The sequence below is a fragment of the Phocoena phocoena genome, chromosome 1 (assembly GCF_963924675.1).
Source record: "Phocoena phocoena chromosome 1, mPhoPho1.1, whole genome shotgun sequence".
Lineage (NCBI taxonomy): Eukaryota > Metazoa > Chordata > Mammalia > Artiodactyla > Phocoenidae > Phocoena > Phocoena phocoena.
Genome location: NC_089219.1, coordinates 127,838,640 through 127,852,235, shown reverse-complemented (window position 1 = coordinate 127,852,235; position 13,596 = coordinate 127,838,640). Strand labels below are relative to the sequence as shown.

At 38.2% G+C, this 13,596-nt stretch overlaps 1 protein-coding gene across 1 annotated transcript in view; it reads right to left on the bottom strand.

Moving 5' to 3' along the window:
- MROH9 (maestro heat like repeat family member 9) overlaps positions 1-12,921 on the bottom strand; it is a 126,864-nt gene extending 113,943 nt beyond the window's left edge. The window contains exon 1 of the mRNA XM_065901292.1: positions 12,775-12,921. Within this exon, the coding sequence (XP_065757364.1) occupies positions 12,775-12,921 (147 nt within the window). The remainder of the gene's footprint in view (positions 1-12,774) is intronic.
- Positions 12,922-13,596: the final 675 nt, after the last annotated feature.

Here is a 13,596-nt window from a genome sequence, read left to right as displayed (position 1 = left end):
TAATGTAACAATTTATCTTCATTAAACACACACAACATATGTATTATGTATAGTTTTGGCCTTTTCAAAATATTTTTGTTCATTTTTAGGTATTTTGAGAGGGAAAACCTGTACCCCTGCTTCTCCTTTCCATCTTAACCTGGTATAATGCTACATAGTGCTTCATGATTAAAAAAAAGGTGATAATGTCATGAAGCACATCTTCTGATAACTTTTTCAGTGAAAGACTGTGTATGATAAACTGTGTTTCCCCCCTTGGCTCTTAAATAATAGTTAAGCTGACTGAAAAATTCTAGGTTTACTGACTTTCCTTTAACACTTTAAATATATTATGCCATTGTCTTCTGATATCTATTGTCCTGATTAAAACTCTGCGTTTAACCTCATTCTCATTTCTTTATATATAATCCTCAATTTCACTACATGTCTCAGTTTGAATGATAGTCATTATATGTTAGCCCTGGTTTGGGGGGATTTTTTTGTTTTGTTTTGTTTTGTCTTTTGTACGCGGGCCTCTCACTGTTGTGGCCTCTCCCGTTGCGGAGCACAGGCTCCGGACGCTCAGGCCCAGTGGCCATGGCTCACGGGCCCAGCCGCTCTGCGGCATGTGGGATCTTCCTGGACCAGGGCACGAACCCGTGTCCCCTGCATCGGCGATTGGACTGTCAACCACTGCACCACCAGGGAAGCCCTAGCCCTGGTTTTTTAATAGGCAGTGGCTTCATCAATCCATGGACGCTTAATACCAGGAATGACCTTAGAAGTCATTTTTGGAGGAGAGAGATTATTCTTCTCTTCTTCTTCTTTTCCATCCACTACTTCTGCCTTGGTCCATTCAGAAGAGAAAGTTCACCCACACTTTGACCTAATGTTTCCTTGCACTTGGATGGCTGAGACAAGTTGTCTGTTATTACCCATGAGGTTAGTTATTTACGTAAATTTGGAATATGCTGCCCAGATCCAGTCATGCTAGATGGGAGTAGGGAAAGGAAGGCCCAATATAGTCTCAAAGTCCAAGATGCTCTAGAATGACTTAATCAAGGAGCTCCACTCCTGAAATGCTGGCATATTATTTCCCATTTGGTTATTTAGCCTTGCTGAAATATCTCCTTCAGCAGAGAACCCTGAGGTAGGAGTAGGGTGAGATTTGGATACCAAAACTTCCCACTGAAATCTTTAACAGCATTAAATTCATCTCCTTAATTTGATAGAATACCTGATAAAACTAAAGCCCAGAGAGGTGAAGTGACTTCACCCAAGTAGAAAGTTAATTAGTGAAGCAGCAGAAAATAGAACTTTAATTTCCAGCTCAGGAATATTTCCAGGATCCAATGGTAAGCTTTTAACTTCTCTATTTTCTCAATCTCCTTCCTTAACAGAACAAAATTTACTTTTTTTTAAAAAACACAACATGATTCTATTTTAGTACACAACCAAAGTACAAAACACCATAGTAAATTGATGGCAATAAAATATGGTATTTCATTTGCATTGCATGGCAAATGGTTAACATCCTTAGTCATAAATGAGTTCTTAGTAACCAGTAACAAAGACATTGGTATACCAAGGGAAATGAAAAAAACAGAAGAAAATGAAATAGCACAAGTGACTAGTAAGGATTAAGCATATATGAAGATGACTGAGCTTAACAGTAACAGAAGAAAAGCAATTTCTTTGTAATATCATATTACCAAAGATTAAATATTTAACATTTGTACAGTTTTAGGAAACATACCCACATAAACACTGGGGGACAAGATTAATGAGGTCCTGTCTATATAGTAGGGGAAAATCTAGTGTGGACTCAAAACTATAAATTTTTGATATCCTTAGTCCTAGCAGTTCCAATTCATTGGAATTATTTCAACAAATTAGTTGGATAAATTTACAATTTATATATAAACCATGTTTACTGCATAGAAAATTTGTAGCTAATATATAGAGCTCCCAAAATGACTTGCATATTAATTTGGCGATAATGATTATGATGACTGAATAGGAAAACTGATGCCATTGCTTCTGCCACCATCTTCAGTAAAACCAAAAGACAGTCTTGGTAATGTTTGGAGATTCCTCATTGATGTGTTACAATGGACACTCCCTGTAGATCAGTAAAACAGGATGACAAGGCTCAAGTTTAAAGTGACCTAAAGGGTGATATTGGAGAGAATCGTAACCAGGCATGTTGACTGTTTTCATTGTTGCCATTGGACTAAATCTCAGGAGCTTGAACGATGGAGGCATGATTACATAGGGAAGCTCAGGATGGTGCAATTTCAATGCTTCATTTCATTGCTCCCATAAGTATTAAGTGCATATATTTAAAATTTCCACTTATCACAGGAAATTTTTAAATTGATTCATAAAAATCGTTTTCAAGACTTCAAAGGACATGGAAATTTGTGAAGTATAAGATTTTATTTCTTAAATGCATTTTTTCCTTCTCTAATTCTGCCACCTCCATCTGTGTCATCCACTATGAATGAAATTTTGAGGACAAAATTTTCTGTACCACATTCTCTACTAATGATCCTTTAGACAAACTGCATTGATATGGAAAGAGCAGAGGTTTTGGAGTCAGGAAGAGCTGGTTTGAATTCTGCTTCTATCGTTTACTAGCTCTGGAACCTAATGTTAGTCTCTTTGAGTCTCAATTTTCTCATTTGTAAAATATAGATAAGAATATTCATCTCAAAGGGGTTCTTATAAAGTTACTATGGAACTTCTAGCATTGCGCCTGGCACACAGTAGAAACTAAATAAATATTAATTTTGTTATTGTTAATTATTAGTTTTTTCATTTTAACACACTGACTTTTGCCCTATCCTGATATTCTTTTTTTTTAATTTATTTCTTTTTAATGCAGTATAGTTGATTTACAATGTCATGTTAGTTTCAGGTATACAGCACAGTGATTCAGATATAAATAGATAGATTCTTTTTCAGATTCTTTTCCTTTATACGTTATTACAAAATATTGAGTATTTGTGCTATACAGTAGGTCCTTACTGGTTATCTGCTTTATACATAGTAGTGCATAGTAGTGTGTATATGTTAATTCCATCCTCCTAATTTATCCCTCCCCCACCTTCCCCTTTGGTAACCATGTTTGTTTTCTATGCCTGTGGATCTATTTCTGTTTTGTAAATAAGTTCATTTGTATCTTTTTTTTTCATATTCCACATATAAGCAATATCATATGATATTTGTCTTTCTTCACTTAGTACGATAATCTCTATGTCTGTCCATGTTGTGGCAAATGGCATTATTTCACTCTTTTTTATGGCTGAATGATATTCCATTGTATATGTGTATATATATATCTCCATTCGTCTACTGATGGACATTTAGGTTGCTTCCATGTCTTGGCTATTGTAAATAGTGCTGCAGTGAACACTGGGGTGCATCTCTGGATATATGTCCAGGAGTGGGGTTGCTGGTAACTCCATCATATGGTAGTTCTATTTTTAGTTTTTTAAGGACCCACCATACTGTTTTCCATAGTGGCTGCACCAATTTGTATTCCCACCAACAATGTAGGAGGGTTCCCTTTTCTCCACGCCCTCTCCAGCATTTTTTATTTGTAGACTATTTGATGATAGCCATTCTGACTGGAGTGAGGTGATACCTCATTGTAGTTTTGATTTATATTTCTCTAGTAATTTGTGATGTTGAGCATTTTTTCATGTATCTGTTGCCCATCTGTATGTCTTCTTTGGAGAAATGTCTACTTAGGTCTTCTGCCCATTTTTTGATTGGGTTGTTTGATATTGAGTTTTATGAATTGTTTGTATATTTTGGAAATTAAGCCCTTGTCAGTTGCATCATTTGCAAATATTTTCTCCCAATCTGTGGGTTGTCTTTTTGTTTTGTTTGTGGTTTCCTTTGCTGTGCAAAAGCTTTTAAGTTTAATTAGATCCCATTTGTTTATTTTTGTTTTTATTTCCATTACTCTAGGAGATGAATCCAAAAAGATGTTGCTGAAATTTATGTCAAATTGTGTTTTGCCTAGGAGTTTTATAGTATCTGGTCTGATATTTAGGTCTTTAATTCATTTCAAGTTTATTTTTGTATATGGTGTTAGAGAGTATTCTAATATCATACTTTTACATGTGACTGTCCAGTTTTCCCAGCACCACTTATTGAAGAGACTGTCTTTTCTCCATTGTATACTCTTGCCTCCTTTATCATAGGTTAAACAACAATAAGTGCATGGGTCTATTTCTGGGCTTTCTGTCCTGTTCCATTGATCTATGTGTCCCTTTTTGTGCCAGTACCATAGTGTTTTGATTACTGTAGCTTTGTAGTATAGTCTGAAGTCAGGGAGCCTGATCCCTCCAGCTCTATTTTTCTTTCTCAGGATTGCTTTGGCTATTCAGGGCCTTTTGTGTTTCCATACAAATTGTAAAATTTTTTGTTCCAATTCTGTGAAAAATGCCATTGGTAATTTGTTAGAGATTGCATTGAATCTGTAGATTGCCTTGGGTAGTATAGTCATTTTAACAATATTGATTCTTCCAATCTAATAAAATGGCATATCTTTCCTTCTCTTTGTGTCATCTTCAGTTTCTTTTATCAGGGAATAAACCTGCCTAAGGAGGCAAAAGACCTGTACTCTGACATTCTTATTTTCTTTGAGGGAGCTCTTATCTTCATCCCATATTTATGTATGTGTGTGTTTAATGAACTTAAATGCGACATTTCTGAATAAAGATACATCTCACTTGCTGCTAGGGTAACATCTAGTACACTGTGCATGAAGACTGAGAAGTGGTGATTGATATTATTAAGTGATAAATGAACAGTTGACAAATAGATCATAGCAACTCTAATGTAGAGGTAGTGTTAGTAGTTTGTTCATAACTAGTTAGTCTGCTACAGATCCAGCATGAGTCATAGCTCCTGAATGTCAGGCTCAAGAACATGGAGGCCAGCTTCCTCCTTGACCACACAGTATCAGAAGCCACTCATTAGCGTGACTATGTGAAGATGCTCAGCCACTGCATAATTAGGGTGTCTCTGTTCTCTTTCCCAACTTTCCATCACGTCCCTCCACATTTCCCATTGTTGCATCATCCTGTACTGCCTCTCACTGGACAGTCCCACAGGAATTCTGATGGCTTTCTGAAAAGTTGGGGATGGGATTAAATTATGAAGGTTTAAGGGATTTTGTTACACTTCCATTTAAATCATCAGAGGAAGAGAGCGTGGGATATATGGGTGGTTTTTTTAATTCAAGCCTGCCAAGTTCATCCAACGTGACAGGATAACATTTCAATTCCAAACAGAAAAAAATATATTACTTACCCTCATGATTCTTGGGAAACAAGGAAAATATCTGCTTGGATGGAGCCCATAAGATCCAAAAGCTACAGATGCTCAGGAAGCTAAAGTTGAAGGATGTTGTTATTAGGAGGTCCAGTCAATGTACAACTCCAGAAACTTCAAGGGAGAAATGGGAATGGAAATTGTTGTTTCCCAAATGATAACATGGTTTCAGATTTTTAAAATATGTGACCATGAAATCCCTAAGCTTTGGTGTGTTAGAAGGAGGCCTTCCTGGACACTTTGAGCTTTGCATGTGAGAAAATAGAGAGCTCATATGAATATCGACTTTCAACTAAGATGGACCTGAATTCTTAATCTCAGATTAGCATTTACTAACTGCTCAATCTCACTAAATTACTGTCCATACATAAGCTTCAGCTCTGCATCTAAACATTGGAAATAGTTTATATCTATTTCACAGGGTGTCTATTTGTTTGTTTTGAGGACCATAGGAGCTCATGTGTATAAAACATTCATCACAGTGAATGGAACTTATTAAAGGCTCAGTAAATGGTAGCTTTTTTAGGTGTTGGCCAAGACACATACGCTTGCTGAGCTAAATTAACCAAATATTTAATAAACACCAACTCTGACCGAGACCCTTTGCATCAGATACCTTCTAGGCACAGAGATGATCTTGTTGTTCTATCTTTAAGATGCTTATGGTCAATATGTCTTGTCTTTGACCCTTCTGTTTTCATCTCCGAGACATCATAAGAGCAGAGATTTTATGTCTTATATTAACATATTGTTATGGTCTAGAAGAGGGAATAAATTTAACAAATATTCACTGAGGATCTATTTGTCCCAGGTACTGTTTGTTGTAGGTATTTGGGATATATCAGTGGACAAATCAGTCAAAGTTCTCTGATGGACAAACGAAGCTACTTAATAATAACATCCAAAAACATGCCATGAACCATTTTTTTGACCTGTGGATTGAAAATTTCCCTGAAGAACAGAGCAATTTAGAAATAACTCTTCCCTAGGTAGTGTGATGCCACTTATAAGCCACCACCACAGATGTTGCATTTTGCAAGGTCACCAAGCTTTCTTACAGCTTGTATGAGAATGACATGTGAGTGTGTGGTCTAAGAGAATGTCTGGCTCCTTTGGGGAGATGGGCTTCATCCTGATGCAACTTAGGAGTCCTGGTTTCCCACCTATCAAATCACTTCATTGGTCCCCACCCTAGAAGACAACATGGAGTCAAGCATGGAACCCTGGAGGTTAAGCGAACTTTCTCTGACCAGTAGGTGTGTATCTGCTGCTTTTCTAGATCTGCTCCCCTTGGGGACTCTGTGCCTCCTTCATCAAGAAATCTGCCAGCATTCACAATTGGAAAATAAACAGGCCAGCAGGTTCTGATTAACCCAAATTGGAACTATTCAAACAGTCACAAAAAGGGATCTTTTCCCCTGAAGGAATTTACATGTGAAGAGAGACTAAGATGGGAAATAAACATTTCTATAATGATTAAAGTTAATTGGCTTGAAAGGATGCCTCTGAAAGAAATGCTTTCTGGTTTTAGTTCCAATCTATTTTGGGACAAGCCTGTTTTTCATAAGATTGGTAACTGCAAACAGATACTGCCCTTTCATTGGAAACAGATGGTACAGGACATAATTAAAGAAGTATGCACTGGCATCTCAAATAACTGCTTTCAATTACAGCATTTCAAGAGTATTAAGGGGAAATATTTTAAACAAGACCACTGCAAAAATAGATTTTGTCATTAACTTTGAAATAATATTTGACTTAAGGCTGAAATTTCCATGTGCCAGGTCTGGATCTCACGGCTGATGCCGATTGGTGCAAAAGAAATTGAATCATTATGGTCCTATCATTCAGGGGGAAAATAAAAAAGACTTCTCATTTTTTTAATGCAGAGAAAAACTGCTTTTTTCCCCTTCTGGTAAGACTTGTATTTTATTTTGCACTTGAATCTCAGTCCTATATTACAACTTTGAGGAGCTTTCATAGTGAAACCATCTCAATGTTAACTCCAAGCTTATCTGTCCCTATTGTGGTTGTCTGTCCGTGTGTAGGCAGTGGGTACAGGCCTGCCCCCCCGCCATGAAGCATGTGTATATGCCCTGTAGCCCATGTTGTCATGTATACACTGAATACATTCATGTTGAGATCTATACATAAAACCCCCAAATTAGATAATATGCAAACTCATCAGATTGCCTGGGCTGGTACATTCATAATCTGGGGTTTGCTTATTGTAATTTTTCTCAATAGGTAATTTTAGTGGAGATTATAACAATTATAAGAAGTTATATAACTTTGGCAAGTTACAAAATGCTTCACTTGTCCTTTTTTAATATATTGGAACGGTGTTTATTTCTCTGAATAAATACTTTCTTATTTATTGAGCATCTAACACATGACAGGTACTGTACCAGGAGATAAAACGATGAACAGATACAATTGTTTACTTGCCCTCCTAGAGCTTATGATCAAATGGTGGATAGAAAGACAAGGGAACAATTGCAATATAGGATGGTAAATGCTATGATGAAGGGTAGTCAGGGTGGCATAGAAACACTGAATAGGGGTACTTCACCCAAGAAGAGGCTTCTACCCTATTACCTTAAACTTGGGTTTAGAAACAGAATAGTAAAGCAACTGTACAATACATCACCTTAGTGACTCAAACACATATACTTTTGGATGTACTAATAGTTCCTAATGATGAGAACAACAATCTGGCAGATATGATACAATTTATTGATCATCGATTGGTATTAATTAATCAACAAGCACGGCATAAATTTACTTTTTATTATATGTACACACATGTGTGCACACATGGGGAGAGAGACACAGGACACTCACGAACCGTACCACTGACCACCACCGCCCGAAAGTTGCATGGGCTCTAAGCTCTGTCTGGTTGTGGCGATGGGTTAGGTGTGAGCTATCCCTACTCTCACTCACTTGCCTTTACCCTAATGGTCTCTGTTCTTGAGAAGGCTGGACAAAGGCTTGTGGTGAGTAACAAGTACAAGAGCAAAATACTAATCAGTCCACACATCTATTTCCTCATCACATGGATAGTGAGTAGGATGTTGCAATTGGATTTTTTGACTATTAAAAAAATTTTTTTGAGTAATTAAGCCCTTAAGAAGCTTGGTAATTTCCTTCAAAACTATACTCAGTATTCAAATTCTCCATGAAGTCATTCAGATTAACCCCACCCAATAATTAACTTTTCCTCTTTTTGACTGCTCTCCGTAGTTTGTGGGTGTGTGCGTGCATGTGTGTGCACACACCCTATCTCCTTTATTATTTATGGGGAGGAAACAGGCAGTACCACAAATATTAATATTATTTGTTCAATAAGATGCTATACAGATTGGTTCCCAAAGAATTATGAAGAAAATACAGCACAAAAAGTGATCATACTTTGATAAGCAATAAGGGGAGAAAGTTTCCAATTTGAGGCAGGAAATGAAGAGAAGAGAGAATTCTGGACTCTGGCCAAGGGAGAAGTGGAAGGGATTTAGAACCTTGATAATAATGTAAAGAGTGAGGAAGAAAAATCATTTTAATAAAGGAAGTTCAAATTCTTCATGTAAAGCACCTTTTTTTAGGGTTGGGGTGATTCAGGTTTGTAGACTAAATTGACCCCAATCCTTCCATTTTCCCTGCATCTATATACACTTGCCACAAGCTCATTGTGGGTGGAGCAAATTTCCCTGCTTCTTAGACTTTGGGCTTGGCCACATGACTTGCTTTGACCACATGGGTAGGAGTGATAGGGACCAGTTCCACAGCTAGGTTTTCAGAGGCCTCACATGCTGCTACTTGCTTCCTTTTGCTTCTGCTCCTTCTATGAGAGAAGCATGGCTTGGCTAGCTCTCTACTCCAGGATGACGAGAGACATATGGAGCAGAGCCACCCCAGCTTGCCCACAGACCTGCAGTAAGAAGCAGGCGCACCCAGCTGAGCCCAGTCTCACTCCCAGCTCAGCCAATCCACAGACCCATGAAAAAAAAAAGATTGTTCCTTTAAGCCACTGAGTCTTGGCGTCGTTTCTTGTTCAGAAATATTGTGTCAAAGATAATTAAGGCATTGCAAAAGAAATGGTGGTGTCTAGAGGGAGGAAGAGAGTGGAGCTGGCAATGGGCATCCTTTTCTGGCTGTCTTTCCCTGGTTCTCCATAATCTATGGAGAGACAGCTATCAGGCAATGGCTGGTCTGCCCAGTGGTTGACTGCCTTCCTTGACTAGGTGAAGTTCATGTCTTGCTTGCTTAGCTAAAAACTCTGCTCTTTAAAATTCAGAGCAAGTTCACCCAGTTTGAGGGGTGGGAAGCTATTATTTCTGGTCCATATATCTTCACTAGTTTGCTGAAAGGTATTAAGCCCAGGACATTGTTTTTCTACATGTCTTTTCCACAGGTGGAGAGTAGTCTTACCCTTACTTTGCTCCAACTTTCTCTTGATTGAACTCCCAAAACACTTAACAGCTTCTAAATGTAGCAGTGGGTGACTCCTGCTCTTTTCCTATTTAAATTCCCTCTTCCAGTTCAATTCAAGGGTCACCACACTGAAGCCTTCAAGCAGGATGGGTTTATGGAAGAAATGTAGAAAGATCTAATTTGTTGCCGAGAACTTCATAAGGCAACATACATAAGAACCAGTGTGGTCTTACCCAAATGAGCTCCTTACCTCTATTGAGTTTTATCATAAACATCATTTTTTTAAATAAATCTCACCCATTATTTTGATATTTTCTTCTTTCTGAAAATACTAAACTATTCCCAAGAGATTACCTGGGGCTAAGGAGGGCAAATCTCTGTCTCAGTCACACCAAAGGCTTGTAGAAAGTTTACTTAAAAGTTTTCATGTGGCAAGCTATCTAGGTCCTACTGATGAAGCAAGTCATACAAGTTGAAAAAAAAAAAAAGAAAAGGAAAAAAACATTTTTTAAAAGACTATGAGAAAAACATTACTTTGTGCTATTTAGAGAAGCTTGGGAGATTTGTTTTTCCTTTGGTAAATGCCACAAAGGAGACGTTTCTCATGAAAACTTAACTGATAGACAGTAGCATGGTGAGGGATGGCCTCTGGGAATAGTTATGGGAGAGAGCTTGGAGCCAGGACCAGCAATTACGAGACACCAAGGAAAAAAGCAGAGGTTGTGTAGACATAAAATATTCCAAAAGCAATCATGGAAGTGGAGTGAGAGGAAGAAAGAGAGTAAATTCTTTAAATAAAAGTAGTTCTCACCATACAAAACCCAACAGCATCCACATCTGGTATAGCAGAATTATACTTGACTAGGACATATCCTTGAAAATATATTAAAAACTTGGATATATGCATAAAACTATACTGGACAGAGAGAACTGGAATTTGAATCCTGGACTTATTTACAATTTGAGTGATCTTGAACAATTTTTCTACAGCTTTGAATTTATTATTTGCAAAATGGAAGTCATGAAACAACATGTGTGGAAGTGCCTAGCATATATAGTAAATGTTTAAAATGTATTTGTTGACTCTAAATAATACAACCAATTCTACACTAGAAGCAAGAGTTCGTATTATGGCCAACTGAACTTGAAACATAATGCTCAGACCTCAGATTTCTCAAGATCAGTCATTTGACAGCATCAGGAGAAGATGATAGAGTTCTATTACAGAGCTGGAAACACATGATATGAATTCACTGAGTCCCTAAGTGGACTTAGCACTTTGGTAGGCACTCAGTGCAGCGGGGAATGAGAGTTAGATGGTAGGAGAGGAGAATAAAAAAGAAGACCTATTGGATGTTGCTTCTCTCAATCAAGTTTAGACTTCAGATATGTGTGGCTGAGAACACAAGCTCTGGGGTCAGACTTGCTCTCAAATCTTGACTTTGCTTGTATGACCTGGGTCTAGTTGTTCAAAGCCTCAGATTCCCCATCCATAGAATGGGAACAAAAATACTTACATTGCATTGCCATTTAAGGATTACAGATAGTTTATGAAAAATGCCTAGCAGTTAGTAGACATATGATACAGGGCAGCTATTGTTACTTAAAAGGCCATAGCTCTTTCAGAGCAGAAACTAGATCTCGTGAATCTTTGTATTCTTCATTGTGTTTAGCACAATGCCTGTCATATATTAGGTATAATAAATCTTCATTGAATGGATGAATTACCAAAACATCTTGTTTAATGCTCTTGCCTTTTGCCCTAATTGCCATCAGATGGAGCTTTTGCCTGGTTTGAGGGGGGTTTTTTGCCCTTACAAGACCAACATCACCACCTTTGACTTCAGAGCATATCTCCAAGACAGAAGAACTACAATAGACATAAATTGGCTGTCTGGGGTGCTTGCCTATTAATGGCACATTCAGATTCCACCTAAACATTGGTCATACCTCTCTGGTTTTGGACTCAGTCCTGCATTCATTTCCCAGCGCCATTATGTCTGACAAGTCACTTTGGGACAGTTAGTTACCTCTTTGAACTTAATTTCCTCATTCATAAATAATGACCTTAACGGTTGATGCGAAGATTAAATGAGACAGCATATGTATAATGCCAGACATATAATAGGCAGCACAAGATTTGAAACTGAATATATGACAACAAAGCTCAAGTTCCTTATATTACATTTGATTTCCAAAGGATTTTAGGTTTCTTAAAGAAAGGAGTCATATCTTGTTCAGAATCACTTTGCATATACCTTGGTGCCTAGCATAATGCAGGGCAAAGAGTAGTATGTAATCAAGACTTGTGGAGCTGAATTGCTTCCAACTGTTAACCATACTCTAAGTGAATCAAGAACATTTCTTTAGGAAAATGTGCCTTTGGACACAAGGAACCATAATTGATTCACAAAAACAAGGAATACCAAAGAAACTTTCTTTCCCTTCTTAAAATTATTAGACTGGTTGTTTGGAGAAAAAAATAGACATCACACCCTTTCATTTTAATAAGTCTTTAGGCAGTTAAACACTTAAGGTGCTTTTACATGCAAGTAACAGAAAACCCAAATCAAACTGGCTTCAAAAGTAAGCACACTTATTGGCTCACATGCTTGGAAGTGTATGTCAGAATTGGTTGATCTAGCAGTTCAACAACGTGATCAAGGATCCAGGTTTCTTTTTGTCTCTCTATTTTGATAACAGTGTCAGCTTCATTAAGGATATAAGTCGTTCAGTAGTAGAAAATAGGCTACATGTTTCCTTATTCATTTCTGGAAAGAGAAAATGAAAGAGAGCCTGCCACTCATGAGCTTTGAACTTAATTTTTCCCTTCATAACGTTCCCACTTCTTAAACAGTAATCGTCATCCATGAAATGCTATGCACTGATAGGCTTAGCTTAGGAATCCTGGCAAGGGATATGGTATTAAGACTGGAGTTAAGGTCAACTCTTCATGCACCATCCAGGTGGTGGGAAGGTGCTAGAGTCAACGGTCTGAATCATGAAAATTCAAACCTTCTTTTCAGGGCCATAGCCTCTACGAAGGGAGCACATTCCATTCTCCACGCCAGCTGTGATGACCAGTTCTTGCCGATTGTCACCTGCTATGGGCTTGGCATTCTCTGCCTGCTTACAGTCAGATGGCAAAAGAATAAGAAACATAACTGAAGGAAGATCATGAGCCAATATAGTGCCAGAGGTGGGGGAGGAATTTCTTAACAGCTGGAATAATCTTTAGCTCAAACAATCTTTAAGAAAGAGAATAAACAAAAGCAGAACTCGGGCTTCCCTGGTGGCGCAGTGGTTCAGAGTCCGCCTGCCGATGCAGGGGACATGGGTTCGTGCCCCCTTCCGGGAGGATTCCACATGCCGCGGAGCGGCTGGGCCCGTGAGCCATGGCCGCTGAGCCTGTGCTCCACAACGGGAGAGGCCACAACAGTGAGAGGCCCGCGTACTGAAAAAAAAAAAAAAAGCAGAACTCAATATGGCAGACATTCATTGTTTACCTAGCACTGGGGACTGGACAGGCCCTCTGGTGGTTAGGAGAATAATAAATACATGGAGACAAGGTTCTGGCCTACAATAAACTTTAGAGTTTAGAGTGGAATATTTGCAAGACACACACATGTGCACACACACGGTACTTGAGAAATGTTCAGAACAACATCCAAAACAGTAAAGGGGGTGACTGGACAATATGACATCCAGAAATGTATTACACACAGTCTACCCTCCCACTCCCCCTCCTAGCCTGTCCTAACCTCTCAATTCACTTCAACACTGATACTCTCTCTGCCCTATTAGAATTGACTTTCTTAAGTCAATTGACTCTCCTAA